The following is a 19854-nucleotide window of genomic DNA, read 5'->3' as shown; positions in this document are numbered from 1 at the left end:
CATCTGCAAAGTGAAAACATTTTCTCTCTACACAGCAGATATGCGGGTTGCTTAAGACTTAAACGATTTCAAACTCTTTGGTTTTGTTTGTTTGCTTGCTTTTTTAAGGTAAGGTAAATAAAATATTTTGTGATACTCGGCTCCGAAGATTGGTTTATATTCTACCATATAGTGTAATTTCTGCAAATACATATTCAGTAGAAGCTTGTCTCCTATGCTTAATGTCAGTGTGACTGCTTTTGAAAATTCCCTTCAGATGTAATGACTTTTATTCACCTTTTTGCAGCAGCTATCTCTGGAAACCTTTACAGACATAGGATGTTTTCCTATATGATTGGTACTAATAAAGTGGAAGAGGCCACACCAAGCCTCCAGCATTCAAATTTGTGCTTTAAATAGTGCAAGACTGTAGGAGTGCTATTTAAACCAGTGTTATGCTGCTCTTCTCTTTTCAGTATCTTGTGTTTAAATGAAAACGGGGCCACGGGATTTTTAATGAGTGTTTTATTATGAAGCCAAAGGTTCGTAGCAGTTGGCAATTTAATGAGGTGATAAATGTGCATAAACAGTTCCATGCTGCTTGCTAGAGAAATCTTAACAAGAAATGTACCATACATTATGTGAAGATTGGAAATTATACATAGCAAGAAGCATTCCTTTAGTTTAGGGGTGTATTTACATAGAAAACAAGAAGCTGGGATGAGTCTTTAATCTGGGGCCAGGATACAGGCTTCACCTAACTGCCTAGCAAGACTGTTACCATCAAAGCATGCAAATGCATTTGTCTTTACGGCTGTTGGGACCTTTTCACTTCCCGTTTGTATTTTTAGTTTATGCTGGTGTCTGTCAAATCACATATTCTTAAGGCAGAGAGTGTATTCTTACACAGAACCGAATACAGCCTGTCCTAATTGTTTCTGCAACAAGAATGAGAAATAACGATTACATCGTACACCTTCATGTGGAAAACGTTGTGAGATGTGTTAATTTTGTTAATTGTACATTGTAGCTTGTACATAAAGTCACAAGAAGAAAAAGAATAAGCTTTAGGCCTCTTTGTCAGGATACAACAATGCAATTAGTGCCCAAATAATTATTACTCATATGGATTGGCTTATGTGTAAGTGCAGCATTTAAACCTGCACATGCTCTAATCCATGTTAGCATTCCTAAAGGGTAGTCTCAGGACATCATAGCATGGCATTTTGGGGCCATAGAACATCTGTTTTTTTGTTGTTTTTTTTTTACCTTACCTTTCTCAGACCCTTTCACTGTTGGGGTTGCAGAAATAATAAAAGAACGGGCCACATTTCATACTGTCCTAAGCCCTCAGCACTGGATCGACTCAATAGTGCCAATTCCAGTCAGGCTGACTAAAACGACGTCTACAAAAATTTCCAGAGGTTAAACAAGAATTGGCCAAAAGAGAAAGAATTAATTTTAAATTCAGTAGAAATGTTACTTGCAAGTAGATATAAAATCATACATATTCAAAGAACTGTTGTCAGATACAACCCTGCTGGGACTTTAGGCCTCTAAAATTATACTTCAAAGAATTTACGTATTTGACTTAATCTCAAAAACATGTATAACTGCCTATGTCATGCATCTTTTCCATTGCATATTTGTGTGCAAACCATTGAATAGAGGTATTTTAAAAGTACAAAACAGTTGGCATTAATGGATTATAGATGAGAGCAAATTTCTAATTCTCTGAAAAACAGAGATTACCACAAGATTGTCTCTAAACAAGCACAGAGAAATGACAGATATTTAGCAGCAGTTAGGTTCATTCTTATGTATTGTGCTACTGATGCAATGTGGAGGAATTATGTGTTTTCTGATCTGATTACAGTAGATCTGTGCATGCAAAAACAGGTTAAAAACAAGACCACGCTAGCATGCAGTAGTCTACTGATGGTGGCAAGAGGATGAGTACAGGTGACCACAACTGAAATTATTATGGTATTAAATAACAATACAAAGTAACAATAGTTGCACAAATCTTGGGTATCTGGATAATGAATCAAGTCCCAGATTATTGGGTTCATAGATCTCTGAATAACTGTTTTAAATCACTTATTGATGATCTATCTCCCCCTCACACTATTTCAGCTCAAGTTATCATCCCTGCTAAATTCAGAATCCTAATTCCCCAATTAAGGAGCAAAACGTGTGCATTCCCAAGCATGCACCCAAGCAAGCAAGCAGACCAAATATGGGCGATAAAAGCAATAAAGGTGCATTTGAGCATTTCATTTGTCAAAAATAAACGCCATGGTAGCTAGGCAACACAAGACGATCCATTATTTTTTATGAAAGATTAAAGCGGTTTGTAATTTCTTCAAAAAACTTGAATGCTGTTTTGATACAAATAGAAGCTCGGCTGTATTTTGAAAACCAATATAAACAAGTGTATTTATGTTCAAATAAAATTAAAGACATAAGCCTTAGCTGGCACTCCAGCTCCCTTTTTGGCTGGGTGACTGTAGGCGCAGGACCTTGTATCCCGGCTTTTCTGGTTATTCCGGAACAGACGTGGTAGCCAGAAGGCAGACGTTGTTGTTCCTTGCTGCACAGACAGGATGTGAAGACCTCAGCCTTTTAACGCTGACAACAAATGAACTCGGCACATAAATTAGGTAGGTATATGAAAAGAAAAATGGGAGGCCCTAGCAGCCATGGAGCACCCTTGTAAAAACGGTGCAGTCGAGTTTTTTAACTCATCTATTGAAACAGCATATGAAAATATATATTTAAAAGTATATGGCTATGAGATCTGCGTGGGTGTAGACCACAGCTGCCAAGCTAACTCCTTGGCAGGACAACACACCTGCAAAAGTGACACCCATTTCTGCAGCGGCAACCAGTGAATTGCGGTCGCAGAAAAAAAAAAAAGTATCTTTTTTTTTCTTTTTTCCATGTCCTGTGACTGCTGATCGGCAGCATTTGTGTTCTCTTGAGAAAGAGGAAAATTAATAAATAAATTTAAAAAAGAGGAAGCGCAATAGGAAGGAGAAAAAAAAAAAGAGGAACAACGTTTGCTCTGCTGAAATAAAACTGGAGATTCATATCACAGGAGCCTAATGCTTTTATAAAGCAAATTAAAGGTGAGGAAGTATTAGCAAATGAGCAAAGTAGCAAAGAGAATATGCCACTTGGGAAGTGCAAACTTGGCATCTGCTTGAGCACTGTGCACAGTGCTGATCCTTGCTGCTTCCACAAGGGCTGGAGGCTTTCGGAGACGTCGCCACTAAATACGTAACCGAGACAGAAATATCTTTGACCGAGATAAATAAATCTTACGCTTGCGACACCTAAATCCAGCGAGGTCTAACGGGGCAACAAGTCGACCTCGTTGAAGAGAAATACGCTGGAAATGATTTAACATGCTGGCGCTACTCCTTTCCTCAAGAAACCCCTGAGACACAAAGTGTTGGAGGTGATAAGATTGATAACGCCTTTAAAATAAAATAAAATAAAATAAAATAAAATAAAATAAAATAAAATAAAATAAAATAAAATAAAATAAAATAAAATAAATCCAGCCGTGAGCTGCACGCGGGCCCCACGTCCAGGGGAGCTCGGGAAAGTGTCTCGGGGCGCCGCCGCCATGTCACGCCCCGCCGTGTCGGGGCTATGGGCCCCTGGCCCGGGCCGGGCCAGGCCGGGCCGGGCCGGGCCAGGCCGCGGGCCCCGCACATGGCGGCAGCAGCAACCCGGGCCGGGCCGGGCCGGGCCAGGCCGCGGGCCCCGCACATGGCGGCAGCAGCAACCCGGGCCGGGCCAGGCCGGGCCGTGGGCCCCGCACATGGCGGCGCGGCCGGGCCCGCGCCCCGCCCCGGGGCGGCCGCTGCGACGCGGCCCGGGCCCAATGGCGGCCGGGGGCGCCGGTGGCGGGGCGGGGAGACGCGGCGGGCGGCGGCGGCCGCCGCGGCGGGGACGCCGCTTAAATAGAGGCGCGGAGGCGGCGGCGGGGCCGTGGGGATGGCGGCGGCGGGCGCCAGGCGGCAGCGGGACCTGGACAACGTGAGCGCGGGCTCGGGGCGGAGGCGGCGGGCGGGCGGGAGTCCCCAGCGCCGCGCACCGAGGCGGGAGAGGGGGCAGCCGCCCGGGGCGGCCCTGAGGGCAGCGCGGCGCCGCCCCGAGCCCTCGGTGCCCCGGGAGCCGCCGCCTCCCGCCCTCGCAGCCGCCCTCCCTCCGGGCCTAGCGCTGGGCCGCGGCCTGCGCGGCCGCCCGCCCTCCGTGAGGGCCGCCGCGGCCTGGCGGGGCTGCCCGGCGCCCCGCTCCGCTCCCCAGCTCCCCGAACGCGTGTGTAGCGCTGTGCTCTGGCGATGTCTGGTTTCGTCTTTCATAACAGCTGTTACAGCTTTTTCTAATTAAGTGAAGCCTGAGTTTGATCTAATTAGGGAGCTCATTACGCTTCCTTAGTGTCAGATTAGCTGTGTTATTGCTGTTGTTGCTCCTGCTTTCATTCCCTTCCTCCCTGTGCTTCAGGGAAGCTTGTATCCTTCTGAATTTCTTGGTGCTCTGCCTCTGTGGGAAGAGGAACCATGCAGGGTTGCACATCTAATGTATGAAGGGATAAATTAGGGTGTTGTTGGACTCTGCAAGTAATTCTGTATTTCCATGAAAAAAGATCTTGGCCTGACTGAAAAAGCTTGTTTTGGTGGGAGGTATGAGCCATTCCCCCTGTGCAGTAGGGAGGGAAGAGCCAAGATGTCTTGGGTACTGCCACTCTGCCCTGTAGGCTTGGCTTAAAGTTACACCCAGTTCCCCAGAAGGGGGAAATGAGTATCAGAGGCTAACCCAGGAGCACAAAATGTCTGATAATACCTGTAGATCTTCAGGCCTGCAGTAAAAGGTGGTCTTACCAGGCAGGTATTTTGAGAAGGCTTGTTTATACTCAAAGGCAACCCTAGTCAGGAGTTTGGGAGCACTCAAATAGGTTGAGGAGATCATGGTCAGTCTTCTGTGTGTGGGTGACTGTGGCCTTCAGAGGGCTTGAGTAAAACTGAGCAGGAATAACTACTGATGACTGGCTCCTTCACTGCAGGCAGCTGTATGTGCAAGAAACCAGCTTGGGGAGCCAACAAATCTGCACTGTTGTGGTTAATAAGAAGTATAAAGTTAGTTTTAGTTCCAAAACTTATTTCCTCTGTCTTGCTTGCATCTCCCTACTCTTCCTCTCCCCTCTTGAAGAGGGAAATACTTAATTCCTCTTGAGCTTTACCCTGCTTTCTGTCATGGTGATGAGGAGCCCTCAGTTTAAAAGCAATAAATAGTCCAGCAGAGTATGGCATATTTATTTAAGTATTTAAAAAGGGCAGAAGTTACTTTGGTAAACGTGGTAAACCCTAATGCTTGTACCAACATAACAAGGGTGCATGTTCCCAAGTAAAAGCTGAGGGTATTTTGACCAGTGCCTGGGAGCACCCAGTGCCTCTGCACTGCCCCTTTGCTCTTGCTTGGGTGCAGCTTGAACCAGCTGACACCTATTGAAGAAATAATCCTACAGGCATTTTGATATGCTTGTAGTATCGGTCACTGAATCGTTTGAAACTGAAATAATGTGTTGCTGGTATGCTGCAACTATCTATGTTATCTCTTTTAATGTCACTCTGACAGAAGCAAGAATAGTAAGGATTTTTGCAGTACCTATGTAAAATGGGAGAAAATGGAATTATGTGTGTCCCTACCTTCTCCCATGGGCATATGAGCACCCTGTGGCCTATCCAAAAAGTCTCTGGAGATAAGTACCTCATGGAGATCTTGGCTGTATTGATGGTCATCAAGCATTACTTGACATGACAACCAAATGCAAGTTCATTGTTGAGGCTGTCTTCAGTTCTTCACCCTGTCCTAAAGTCTTAGGAAGAACTCAAGAACTCAATTAGCATTAGCTAATTAAAGTTCCTCAAGACTCATTGCGCTGGTAGGTGGTAAGTTAGTGTTGGATTCCTGAGCGACTGAGCATTATGTGAACATGTGTTGAAATAGTTTGTTTACAACTTGAGCATGTCTCCCCAGGCGTTAGCATAGTTCTTTGCCAAAGCTGAAATTGCTCACAGAACAAATTGCTGAAACTTTGTACCTTATTTCATGAGCTTACCTGTGTTTACTTTTCCTCTCCTCCTTCTTCCCTACCCTAACTTCAGGGTTCCTTGGAAATAACACAGAGTTTAGAAGATGATCCTCTACTTGATGCACCGCTTATTTCGTCTCACGCATTGCATTCCCAGCTGAGGCCAAGATTTCGTGCTATCCCAGCAGTCCTTCTTGCCAATTTTTTGTTGTTTATACATGTAAGTGTAAGAATGTGGTTTCCTCATGCAAATTTACTGCCTTTATTGTGAATTCTTACTGTTCATGCAGACAGCTTTCTCCTGAGATGTAAATATGTTGTTCTTGCAAAACAAGCAAAACCTTGTTCTCCAGCAAACTCTGATAATGCATGTGCTATGTACTGATCACATGAGTCGTCATTCTGATTTGTTTTTCAGTGCTAGCAAACTGTGAGAGATCTTGGAATGCTGGAAAGAGATGTCTTCTGAAAAGTAGCTTTTTAAAAAGTGTTTCCACTAGCATAAAATACTGCTGCAATAGTAGTACTTAGACCAGATCTAAGATCATGTTGGTCCTGTGCCTTGTTGAGGCTGGACTTCATTTCACAGGGTATTTAGTTACATTTTTTTCCTCACTGTAGCTAAGTGGCAGTGCATGGAGAAAGAAAGGAATCCAGGTATTATTTCCTGCTCTGGTTAACATCTGGGGCTTGAGGAGGAGCAGCCTGGAAAGTAAATTCCACAGGTCTTGCATCTAGGACTTGCTGAGGGCTGTTAGACAAAACTAGTTCCCTGTCTAGTAGTGAGCTTATCCTTGATAACTGCTGGGCAAGTTTATTGTTGCTAGTGCACATATGGAAACCAAACTTGGAAAAGGAAGAGTGAAGAGCTCTGGCAAAGCTGATGTGAAATGGTGCCTGTGCAGTGGTGTAATTGCTGCTCATACAGACCTGAGGACAGGTGTGTAAAGCCAGGGTGCTAGAGAGCTGCAGGTAGGTGGCACTAGCAGAACTGGGGATTTGTCTGATCTTAAACAAAAAAAATACCTGCTTTTCCAGGTTAAGCTTTGCTGCCTTTGCTGAAGCAACCTAATGCAGCAGCCAGTCCATCTGTGGATAAAAATGGAGAAGCATCATTTATCCAAAAAAAAAAATGCAGCAGTGCAATTTTAACATGAAATGGCACTGCTGCTTGCTGAGAAGAAGCATTTTTTTGTGCATGGGGAAAGCAAGGTAATTGATTTCCTCTCCTTCCTCTCTGCTCATGTGCTCAAACCTTATGGAACATGGAGACCTCAGCTTAGCTTCTGAGGTGGAGCCTATCCAAATGGCAAGGGTCCTGGAGAGGTTATAAGGAATACCACTGGTATGTGGGTCCATATGATGCATATCTGAAATCCTGTGTGCAATGGGAGTGTTTCCTCTCCCTCATGTAGTGAGGTGTGGGGTTAGGCAGCAATAGCTCCTCCACAGCAGTTGCCTTGTTGGGCCCTGCTCTTGAGAACAGGGGAAGGCTGTGCTGCTGCTGCATGGTGTGAGCTGTGTTTTTTTTTTTTTTTTTTTTTTTCTTTCGTGGCTTTTTTTGTTGTGTTTTGCTTCTGTGAAGGCTCCTGTGTAGGAGATGATGCACACAGAGCAATGTGAAATGCACAGGCCAGAAGTAACTTATTTGCATTAACCCCTTATTTCCCAAGCTCCTCCTGCATATAGACATACTTAAAACCTTATCTCTTAAATTTTGCTGCTCTTATGATGAGCTGTATTATATAGATTCCTCACATTAGGCTGAAGTGCCTTTTGTTGGATTATCCTAAAATGTAAACAAAGCATCTGTAATATGTAATTTTTGAGAGCCATCTGCTCCCTTTGCACATGTTGCTATAGTAGATTAATGCAGCTGCTGTGCTAGGCTATTCCAGTTAAATATAGCACTTTTATCTTCAAACATTATAACACCCAAAGTAGTCAAGCTGGGTCTGTTTCTCTATTAAAATGGTGAAACTAATACTAAAAGGGCTATTCCTGGCCCTTTGGAGTAGATGTTAAAGGAACTTAAATGTGTGTTTTGCTGATTAAACTCCTTATTTCACTTGAGCTGGCCACTTCTCCCATAGCCAAGATGACTTGAGGTTTGAATGTGTTTCAAATAGTGGCCTCATGGATAATACAGGAATGCAGTTTTCTCCTCCTTGTCCCCTTCCTCCCTGGTACTGATGACTCCAGTTACTGTTGTTTAAATCCACTTGCAACCCAGGCAAACTAAAGGCAGCTCGTATAAAGAGTAACTGAGTGCTTTTAGAAGGCTGATATCTGTGAACAAAGCTTTCAGAAGTTCCCTAAATTCTTTTTCCCCCATTTTTGTCACAAGTTTATTAAATAACCATAGGCTTAGGTCAGTACAGATGAACTCTTGCAAAAAGAGACCTTTCCTTGAGCTTCAGCTCTGTTTCTATTGATCAGGTGACAATACTGTGGGGTTTTTATTGTGGTTTTTAAAGCTGAGTGTAGGGACATCAGAGCTTTGTAGACTTTGCATTTTTGTTATATACAAAAATGAAAAAATTACTTCTGATGCTGGGTTTGTTTTGTTTTTAGTTTAATTGAAAATACCCAGGCTGACTGGGGCAGGTGCCTGTCTAATGTTAGGAATTCACTTCAAGTTAGTATCATGTCATTTTATTCTTCTCTAGGGGGATTTAATAAAGGATGATTATTGCTTATGAAGTGGATAATCTAAAGAAAAGAATGCAAACCATATGGTCCTACTGAATAGTGTAAATGTTATTTACATTCTCTTAAACTCATTAAAGCAAAGAATCTAATAAGATGTCTAGAAATAAGATGAACTCACTCATGGTGAGACTGAATTAGAAGTAAAACAGTGGCAATTCTCATCCTGGCCAGCTGGACACTGGTCGCACTCCAGAAAATGTTGTTACTCATTAATGAAATATGAGTATGTGACTAACATGTGCTGGCTGTGGTAAGCAGGTCTAATGTTTATAAATATTACACTTCCTCAATTGAGAACTAGATAAGTAGCCTATCTCTTGAGGGGTGTGTGTATTGTGTTTAACAGCCTTCCCATCTCTTCTCTTACAGGTTGCTTTTGTTGTTCTATCTTTCTTAGCAGCCATGTTCTGTTCTTATCCCAATCCAAATCAGGACAAGTGCCCTGGCAACTACACTCACCCACTTAAAGTGCAGACTGTCATAATCATTGCAAAAGTGATCTTGTGGATTCTGCATGTGTTCTTTGAACGATACGTCCACCACCATCACAGCAAAGTCCGAAGCAGAGGTTACTTCTCCATCTATCGATCCACAAGACATCTCAAAAGGCTTCCCCTGGTGATACACTCCACAGGTGAAGTGAGCTTGTTACCTGTGTGGCTTCTCCTGCTCTTGCAAAGCTTTGAATTCTGTAACAGTTGATTATATCTCTTAGGAACTCTCAATCTTGCACACAGATTTACTTGTAAGTTGTGTTTTTTAGTTAGATGGACCTCCTGACTGGCTTCTCTGAGCTGCCAGTTAGGTTTCTGTACAACATACTAGTTGCCTGTCCACGAGTGTGAGGTAAACCTGGTCATTAGCAGTTTCCAACCAGAAAATCTGCAGCCAGCAAGGTCTGTCTGTTTGATAGCAGTCTGGATCTGTGTACTTGTTTCCATAGTTGGACATATGGCAAGATGACCCTTCCAAGAAGTGCATTGTGTGATTTATAAATTGAACCCTTTCCACACTCTGCATTTTACAGCAAATTTTAAAGCAGGTGAATGGCATAGTGCTGAGCAGCTGTCTGAAACCAGCAAGGTGAGTAAATCTTGCTCCATAAGCAGAGCCATGTGGTGGGCAAGCTAGGACTGCCACTTTCTGCTTTCCATGTGCAAAGCATGGAGGGTGGCACTGTTCTAACCCCCTATATTCTGTGCCTTCCCTGGCCAGTGAAAGATGGAGAGTCCCAACACGTAGCTGTCCTTTTTCTAAGGAGAAACTAATAGCTCTGAAACACCTCAAACTTCAAGAGGCTTTTTCCAAGGAACACCAGGAGGCAAGGGAAGCTTGGTGGCTTTTGTAATTTTCCTTCTTGCAATCACTGCCTCCCTACTGTAAGCCTTCTGAATGACTAGACTAAATTTTATTTCTGCCAGCATTGGTGGGTTACATGGCTTATCTTGGTAGAAAACACTAGTCACCTTTCTACCCAGCTGCTAAAAGGCCACATAGTCAACCTGACTGTACAAAACTTCAGGTTATGGCCACTAGGTAGAGCTCTGAAGATGCTTATGTGCAGTGAAAAGATCAGCCTGCAGCAGACTGAAGGATATTTTCGGAGAGAGTAAAAGGCTTGTTTCTGCCTATTGCAGTAAAACAATAAAGTCTGGAATATTTAACTCAGCCCTGCCTTCTCTTGAGTGTAGTCCATTTCTCCCCAGCAAACTGCTTCCCACATCTAAGTATTAAAATGCACTAAGTTTTGATGCAAACCTAGTTCAGAAGGCTGTGTGCTTCACTACTATGAATTCCTGCAGATATTGCTTCCATCCTGACAGATCAGTTACCTGACAGTATAAATGACAGCTGTATAGTGCCTTAATTTCATTGTCCTAATATATTTAGTGCTTTACTGGGCTAGCTGTCAGAGGTTTTAAGAAGCCCTCACACTTAGAAATGTGCTGTGGAGAGAGGCATGTAAAGAATCTGGAGCATTGGATTGCAACCTGCAGAACCTTAGGCAAGAATTTGATCTATAATTCAACCTTCTGAAATATAGATTTTATTCTTTATGCCTGATTGTTCTCATTTCAGTTCAACTTTGAGTAATTTGAAAGTGCTAAAGTAAAACTAGGCAACTAGAAGCCTATGTAGGTTCTCCTTGAGCAAAGGTGTTGTCTTTCTCTTTGGTTTGTTTAGTCTCATTTAAACATGCTTGAATTTGTCCCTTGTAGGGAGGTGCCCTCCTACTCTGGCTGCAGTTTATTAGTTAGGAAAAGTCTTAAGCTTGGAGGGAATAGATGGCAGCGATAAGGTAAGCAATAGTTTAAGGCTGTGTATATTGGGAATTTCTAGTCCATTCCTCTTGTAGTCGGAAAGTTCCATAAGAAAGAAAACCCACAATTTTGCACTACTAAGCACTGAAATGGGACCTCATTTTGTGACCAGCAGCTGTGAGCTGGCATCACCTGCATTAACAAAGCAGCAAGTAATGGATAAATTTGCAAAGTGTTATTGAAGTATTTCAGATACTGGCAATGAACAGGAGATTATTTTCACCTAAGACTGCTACATCTGAAAAGTGTGTGTTTTTTTTTTTCTTGTAGGAAATGCGGCTCTGCTTTTGATTCTGTCAGTCCAGCATTCCTTTCCTGACCACAGTAAAGTGTACCTGTACCTGATCCTGGGGGTCCTGGGCCTGGAGCTGATCAGTTCCCTGACCTGCCTAGTGATTTACACAGGTGAGTGGCAGCTTCCCCTCAACAAATGAGACCTGGAGCCATAGCCATGGAGAAGCTTAGCTTGCTCAGAGGACAGTGCAGTATTTGGTACCCTGAAACATTTAGCTGCAGGCATGAATACAGAATGACTCTGCCTGTAGCAGGACAGCTAAGGCTAGCCTGGATGAGTGGGAAGGCTGGCAGGCTTGATTTGGTCTCTACCTGTTGCTGCATAAATCTGTTATCTTTGTTATCTTAAAAGTACTCATCCAATAAAGTGGTCATAAATGCAGAATTCTTGCAAAAGCATTCTGTATCTTTTGTATTTACTAGGTTGTTCTCAAATGCCTGCACCACAAGTTTGAAGCATTAAATCTGCTTTTAGAACTGCTTCTGGGATTCAAATATGGTATTTGAGCTTATAGTTTGGTGTTCCTCAGCCTCCAAACCTGTAAATCTCCTTTATTTCTCTACTCCCACCTGAAAAGATCCTCTTTGTCTCTTTAATGGAGCAATCATCTTTAAAGCTTTTAATCTGTGCTAGCATGTACAAAATTGTGGTATTTTGTACTGTCACTGTCTTGTAAGGTTAACTACTGATGCTTTGGTGTAATCTATCAAGACTTGTTAGATACTACATGATCTAAAATATCATTTAAAAAGTGCTTGAATTGAGTAGTTTTTACGATTAGATTAGGGAGCTATTTGGATTTGTCTTGTATGAACTTGAATGCAATTAACTTAAAGACTAGTTGAAAGCACTAAAGGGAGATGAGACAGTAAAAATGCAATTATCTTATTCCAAAAGAACTAGAGACACTCAGTGTTAGTTATAACTGTATCCAAGGTGTAAGAGATTCTTCTCTTCAGTTAGCTACTTCACATTTCTTCTGAGATGCTGTTTTCTAATTATTTACAGCTATAAATAAGGGGATGGCAACAGCTTAGCTCAGTAGTGCTGGTTCATCTGGTGAAAAAAAGATGGGCAGTTATTAGCTTGCTCCTGACTTGTAATCAGGTGGCAGGAGAAAAGTAGAAACTCCCTTAGTACTGCATGGAGCTTAAAAGCAAGAGCCACTTCTATGATAATTATTTGTCCTGTTCATGTAACCTTTCCCTAATGTAAGGCATACTAAGAAACACTGTCCAGTAAATTCCTCATCTTGGAGGTGAAGTCTAGTCCTGACATTCCTGTAACTATATTGAAATCAAAATACACCAGGAAATAAGATTGCAGCTCTAGAACTGCACCTATAACTGTGCAAAGGGCTCAGCTGTATTGGCTTGTTGGGTATTCCCTTGAACACAGCAGTGCTGCCAGAGTAGGCTAACTGTTCTTCAGCATCATAACCTGGTGTCAAAGCATAAGCACAGCAGTTCCAGGGTATCAGTGCAAGACTGGCAGACATCATTCTCTCCTGACATAGGCGTCCTTTCCTGGGCAAGCGAGGACAGAATAGAGGCAAGTTAAAGCTCTAACTGGAGCACAAGAGTTCCAGGGAGCAGTATTCCTTACTCTGAAGCCCCTTGTAGCTCTAAGAGTACGTGGTTTATCTCCATGAGAAGCAGCTTCCACAGCTGGAGGACAGTTGGCCCTTGTAGCCAGCTCTGAGCCTGGGTTCCCGTGGAAGCTTCCAGCCCACCTTCCTGCCTGTCACCAGAAGGATCCGCTGTCCTCCCTTGTATGGTCCTGGCTCCAGTGCTCACCTCATGCCTCTGCTTACCCCTTCCTTGCATGAAGTTTGGGGTGTTCTTAGAACAGCTCACCTGCCTGAGATGTGGATGGGAGGAGGCTGGAAAACAGGGACCTGGGAGGCGCCGGAGCAAAGGTGGAGAGGGGACAGTGGCACTGCTGGGTGTCCCCTTCTGGTGCTGTGTCACCTTGCTTCCTCGGCAGCCGAAGCTGCAGGCTGAGCCTCCCTCTCTAAAGCTTAGTGTGCACAGATAGAATTAGAGATCACTCATCTTGAGGCAAGCACTCAGTTCCATTAATCTCCCTAGATTGCCTTTTTCAATCTTGTTTTTCATCCCAATGTGCCTTGAAGTAAGGCTAAGAAACCGTCTCTGTGTCTGTTTGGGTATCTGTTCAGCTAAAGCTCTTCTGAGGCCAAACAAATGTCTTTGCTTGGGAACCTAGTGGCCATCAGCCTTGTCTGTGAGACAGAGCAGACTGCCTGGAAACATTAAGCCTCCTTAGTTGGGTGCTCTTAAGTGGAGGCATCTATTTGCTGTTGGAGTGCTTCTCTCCATGGAAAGCGCTTAGCAGCCACCACTCATGTTGAGATATTGGCAGCTAATGGAGCTCTGCAGCTGGAGGAGCAGCAGTGCTGGGGAGGGAGGAGGTTTGGGCTCACTTCTCACTGGAAGCACTGACCTGTGCTGGCTTGTTTGCTCCTAAAGCTTTCTGGATAGTGTCAGGGTTCAGGCAGGCCTTTTCTCCTCTGCAGAACAGTTAATTCTAAACTTAGTGAGATGTAAATCCTAGTGAGATGTAAATCCTTATCTATAGCAGGCTTATGTATCTGCTTTTATCTTGTTTTAGTACAATATTTAATGCCTCCCAAACAAAAGTGGAAGTGTGGACTACCTAATGGTAGTTCTAAGGACTCCTTTTTACTTATTGGAGCAATCTTGTGACTTGATGCACAATATTAAGGACAGCTGCCTGTCCTCCCATTGGCAATATACATAACAGATGTGTAGGTCTAGAATTCGGAGGGAGTGAGAAGTCTACATGGAATTATTCTGAATGACTTGTAGACTTGACATGCATACATCTATACATCTTTCAAGTGAGATAAATGTGCATATAAACCCAAGTGCTCTAAATATCAATTTAATGTTAAGTTCACTGACAGAGTAGGAGGCCGAGCTTTCAAAGGCTTGCTGAATATATGCATTTAATGGCTTTTTCCTGTGTGCTTTTAATATCACTTGAATAGCAGACTAATATTCCCACAAACAAAGCATGTTGGAAATTCCTCATCTATTCCTCCGTGGCTTTTTGTGGAGGAATACAGTCACAGAAATAACTAACCTTTGAGCCCAACGTGTAGCTAACCTCTGGAGGCTCTGGCATTGTTTTATCAGGGTGGCCTGTAATAAACCCTACTGTATTATTGACTTTCTCTGCGTTTATGTGGATTTCTCAGAGCCAGAAGGATCTGTTTTTAGTAGTGTTAGATTTCTTTACAAGCAGCCCTGACTACAGAGACCAGAATGTACATTCTGGGTTTCCCTGGTGTTACCCCCCCTGTGTAATTCCCTGTCTACTATGGAGTAGTTTTAGATGTTTTCAGTTTGCATCCAGAAATATGCAGAGGATACCTACAGCTTCTCCCCACCTCCCCATTCTGTGCCTGTTAAATATGATTTTAAGCCTTATTCAGGTGCCCATGAATGACCTGGGTCTTCGGCAGCCAACCTTGTGGTGGCAGCTGACCACAGAGAGCCTCTCTGGGCAGAGGAACTCGTGACTTTCTATAGCAACTGTGTCCTGGTTTTGAGCAGGCAGACAGGCTCCTGCTTCATAGCAGGTAGTCTTGTTAAAACTGTGATCATGGAAGGAGTTTAAATGAAGTGCTGAGCTAGATACTGGAATCAAAACTCTACTGCACTTTATTGCTTTTTTGCTTAGATATGGCCCCAAATCAGAGTCTGACTCTCCATTGCCTCTCACAGAATGGCCCAGGCTGGATGGGACCTTTAGAGATCAGCTACAGGAGGACTCAGGGTGGCTTGGGGAGGTCTCCAAGGGCAGAGACTCCACAACCCCTTGGGCAGCCTGTGCCAGTGCTCAGTCAGCCCCACAGAAGCTGTTCATGGCTCCAAGGCCACTAAGCTGTATTCCTCCCTTGGGTGCCAGGCTCAGCTCTGTGGATGTTAAGCAATACTTAAGGTTCCCCATTCGTATCTTCGCTTCTGGTCTGAGCAGCAGAACAGAAAGACAGACTTTCCTAACTCATAATCAAAGCCACCTTAGATGATTCTGCTTTTTCTTTCTATTCTTCCTACTCCCCAAATTGCCTTATTGCCTTTATTGCCTATTTTAAGGGAAGCTCATTGAATTTCTTCAGGAGGGTAGTTTTTTTATATTGTAGCCTAATGATAAATCTTGAATTATTTTGCTTTTACAATTACTTTATGAAACTTGATTGCAGTGAAAATAAGCAACTTCAATCGTGCAAAGCCGAGACCTGATATAATTGAAGAAGAGAAGATGTATGCTTACCCCAGTCACATTACCTCAGAAACAGGATTCAGGTAAGACTTACTGTATTAATCTGTTAATGTTACATGCATATTATGGTTGACAAGGCTTGCACACAACAGAATTGCATTAGTTTCTGTACAGACTTGTGTGCAGTCTTAAGTCTGTCAACCCAAACAGAGGTGAGGATACTAATTCTTAAAGCATCTTGAACATGTAATTTTCCTACCACTACTTTTCATGTGTGTGTTTTATGCTTCATACCTAGTATGGCAATTCTTTATGAAAAATCTTCACACAGAAGGGTGGAAATGATTGGACCATTTATGGCTGGTTGCAAAAATCTTGCATGTGCTGTAAATAGCTGTGCTTGCTCTATTTTGGTTGACTTTAGCATCTGTCCTCAAACTCCTATATAGTGTGTTAATACTGCTACTTAAAGCATGCCTAGAGAAGCCTGGCTTCAGCTGTTTCCTTCAAGCAAATGTATTGCTTCCCCTTGGTAGATGAATAAGGTAGCTTTGAGCTGTGTTTTATTCTAGTGGTGGAACAAGGGATTTGGAGTGTACTTCTGGTTTTGGGAAAGAACTGTAAAAGGCAGATGTGTCCTTTAAGAGGGAAGAAAGTTGTGAATCAGAGAGCTTTCCAACATTGGCCATGCAAACACTGAGACTGCCTGTCTCCTTGGGCCAGGCAATCAGAAGATGCACACCTTCCAGCTGCTGAAATGAGCCTGATAGGGCTCAGTAAAAACCCAAAACTAACTTGGGCTTCCCTGGAAGAGTGTCTCCAAATTTTCTTGTTTCTTACAAGTTTAGCTGCAGAAGTCTAGAGGTGACTACTTCCTACTTGCCCTGGTGGCACAAATGGAACATGCACAGGGGTTCAGGGAACTCACAAATGGAAGTGTGGGATACAGGAAGGCTTTAGAGTTGTCCTGATTATGTTGATACAATGTTGGGCTTGCATCTTGATATCAACAGCAGTGGCTGCATGGGGGACCTCAGTGCTTCCCCATTCAGCCTCTCCCCTGAGAAATCCTCGAGCACCTACAAAACAATTGGGCAAGTGTGGAGACCGGCTGAGGAAAAGGCTCTGATCCTTTGATTAAAGAGTGCACGCTTCCTGAGAGCGCTGTTATTTTAATCCAGGTCTATACAACTCTGGCTCTTTCTTTCCCTGGTGATTTAAGGTCTATTGAAAAGTGAATCCTGTCAGCCCTGTGGTTGACCCTGGTTCTAAGAATGCTTTCTGAATCGCCTGACCTCTGCCATCTAAGCTTCTCATTGAGCCCTTCTGCTTGAAGCTGGTAGTGTAACTCTGGTTAAGGCTGTGAACAACAAGTTTTTAATCTACAAGACTCTTTTCAGTTGAGCAACAATATTTTTTTTTAAAAAAATGAACCTTTGAAGTGTGTGTTTTTAACATATATATTTTTTCTGCTTGGTTTACTTAACAGTGCAGTGTCCTGTTAAACACAGTCTAATGGGAACATTTATGAAAGCTGAAGATGTTCTAAGCAGAGGCTAAGCTGTATGTGAGCCTGCAAAGAGCAGATACAAAATACTGCCCGTGCTGGGTGCTGCTGTTACATTACTGTGACAGTATCACAGTCCTCAAATGCTATTATGGACTAATGAAGAAATTGTTATCTTAATACTGTTGTTGGCTATAGACATCACGAGCAGTTTGCTTAAAGCTTCCTAATTCATTGACAAGAGGTGTTGTGGGCTTTTTGCTTTATGATATTACTGCATAGGCTGGTTTTGCTGTTTTACAAACTTGCAGCATGAGTGTGCTGACATTAACTTTTCTGTAACTGTCTAGCCAAAAATCTCACTCTTGCTCATGGAACATGGCACAGAGGTAGCTAACCCTTCTTTTCCTGCCTTGTCATGCGTGATTCAGGTTAAAACTTCTAAGTGTTGCAGGCTACCTCCTCACTAAAGCTGTCCAGATCAACAAAAGCAAAGCTGAAGGAGTTCTCAAAGTCAGTATTTTTCTGGTCTGTTAGGAAGCTTCCATCTTTTCTTTAATAACTAATAACTAAAACTTCCTTGTTTTTTTTCTCCAAGGGAAAACTCAAGTTTAGAAGAGATAGTTGAGAAGCAAGGAGATGTAATCGAGTACCTTCAGCGACACAATGCACTGCTCAGCAAGAGACTATTGGCACTAACATCCCAGCAAATCAAAACTTAAAGGCATTTAGAAAACTGCTGCTGCAGCTCAAGAGGAAGTCTGAAGCAACCCAAGTTGTATGGATGACCCCATGAGATGATTCATCTTCCACACCTTGTGATAGAAGCCTGTCAGGCTGGAAATGTGAGTTCTGCATATACTGAACACCTGTTACAACTGGACATATTCTGGCATTGCTGCATCCCCACCCCCAGTCACCAGTTCTGGAAACACGTTCTGGAAGTTTGAGGACTTTTAATTTCCAATAGATTAAAGTTGAACCTGAGGTAACGGTTTAACTTTGTTCAGCTCTTGCTATCATCTAGCTCTGTTACAACACTTCAGCTTCAAACAGCCAGAGAATTTTATTTCTAGAACACAAACTCTTTTCTAGAAAAACAAACTGTGCAGAGTGTGTCTTGGCTGAAGCTGAGACTAGGTGTCTTCTATCATTGTGTCATGTTTCCAGTTATTTGAAGTGGTGAACATCAGTAATCCTGTTCAAAGCAGATAACTTGTTTTCTAGAGCTGTCTTGTTTCCTCATTTGTCAGGAAAATTAATAAAAATGTAGCTTATTAGTGGGGAAATTTGCACCCAGCTTATGACTTTTTTTAAAAAAAGGGGTGCCCTAGAATGCCAAATTTTGCATCTGAATGTGTGGTAGGTAACAAGGTCATGATAAGCAATTTGAGCAGCTATTTAGCATTCTGGCTTTAAAACTCTGAAAAGGGATCTTGAGGACTGACATTTCTGTTGCTAAAATTGTTAGTTACTACTAAACAGGACTGTTACTTTCCATATTGAACTAAGTAGAGGCAGAAAACCCCCCTTCTATTAAACTGGTAATCAACTCATGTTGATGAGATCTAAACCCTTAGATTTGAGCAGTGTGAGGGTAGATCCTGCTAAAGATGTTGTCACAATTGTGCTGTTGGCTCATGTTGATTCTTCATAAATTTGAAAAAGCATCCTGCTGCCAAAGCACAGACACAAGTAGCAAAAAACCCACGTCTGGCAGGAGATGGGGGTCAAAACTTGTAGAGGACCCCTGCATTTCATGGGGTTAGTGGCTGGTGGTGGGGCTGGGGCCTCTCTGCTCCTCACTGCTGAGAACCCCTGTGCCCTGAACTACTGCCCTGCATCTCTGCAGTGGGTCTGGGAGGGATCACCCCTGAGGAAGAGGGCTCAAAGCAGGACTGCTCCTGTGGGAATACAGGCAAGAATCCAGCTCATCTGCTCTGATCCTGGGGCAAACCTTCAGACTGCCAGCGTAACAAACACCGGAGTTGTCCAGCTTGAAGGAAATGTATGGGGAGACTTTGCTGCTATTTAACACTAAACGCTGTTCCCCCTTTAACTGTTGTTCCTTGAAAAACGCAGCCAGGATTTTATTATAAACTTGTGAGGGATGCAAACCTTTTTGTTTTGGTTTTAGAACTCAGGTTTCAATGCAACTGTGAATACTGATTTGTATGGTTTCTATGAAAAGCAGTACATGTGACTGAAGTTTATGCACAATAAATGCAACCACGTGAGTGTGAATTCCATCATAACTGACACTTCTGAAATAAGCCTCTTGGGCACATGTAGGGTGCCTGGTGATGTCATGGGGTGCCTGGTGACGTCATGGGGCACCCTGTGACATCAGTGTGGGTGCGTTGGGGGCTGTGGCCCCGGGGGGCTGGCACTGATGGGGCTGCTGGGCTCTTGTTTGCTGCCCCCACTGTGTAGGGCCTCTGCTGCACAGGTGGCCTTGGGTTTCTGTAGGAAAATGCTCTGGGGAAATCATGGACTGTCAAGTAAACCCCAAGTATTTAGGGCTGCCCCCCAAAAAGATCAGTTTTTGAGGAGGTCTAATTTTTGCTCAACCACTAATGTGCTCAATTCTTTGTACACTGTAAAAAAATGCATTTTGGAAATGTTGTGTACAGCACCCTGGAAGGGAAGATCCCGGCTACTTGTG

General features: G+C 43.3%; 1 protein-coding gene across 2 annotated transcripts; it reads left to right on the top strand.

The window, feature by feature from the left end:
* The first annotated feature begins 3916 nt into the window (after nt 1-3916).
* TMEM192 (transmembrane protein 192) lies at nt 3917-17972 on the top strand. 2 transcript variants are annotated; one of them, XM_088528132.1, is made up of 6 exons: nt 3917-4029; nt 6159-6305; nt 9167-9431; nt 11389-11523; nt 15663-15765; nt 17788-17972. In XM_088528132.1, the coding sequence occupies exons 1-6, from the start codon at nt 3988-3990 to the stop codon at nt 17909-17911; spliced, it is 816 nt and encodes a 271-aa protein (XP_088384258.1). In that variant the 5' UTR covers nt 3917-3987; the 3' UTR covers nt 17912-17972. The 2 variants fall into 2 exon arrangements, with proteins under 2 accessions (XP_088384258.1, XP_088384259.1); XM_088528133.1 differs by lacking the exon at nt 11389-11523.
* The last annotated feature ends 1882 nt before the right edge of the window (nt 17973-19854 follow it).

The sequence above is a fragment of the Tinamus guttatus genome, unplaced genomic scaffold, assembly GCF_059628265.1.
Source record: "Tinamus guttatus ecotype Peru unplaced genomic scaffold, ASM5962826v1 Tinamus_guttatus_pri_ptg000301l, whole genome shotgun sequence".
Lineage (NCBI taxonomy): Eukaryota > Metazoa > Chordata > Aves > Tinamiformes > Tinamidae > Tinamus > Tinamus guttatus.
Note: the sequence above shows the minus strand (reverse complement) of the source record. Positions and strands in the feature narration are given on the sequence as shown.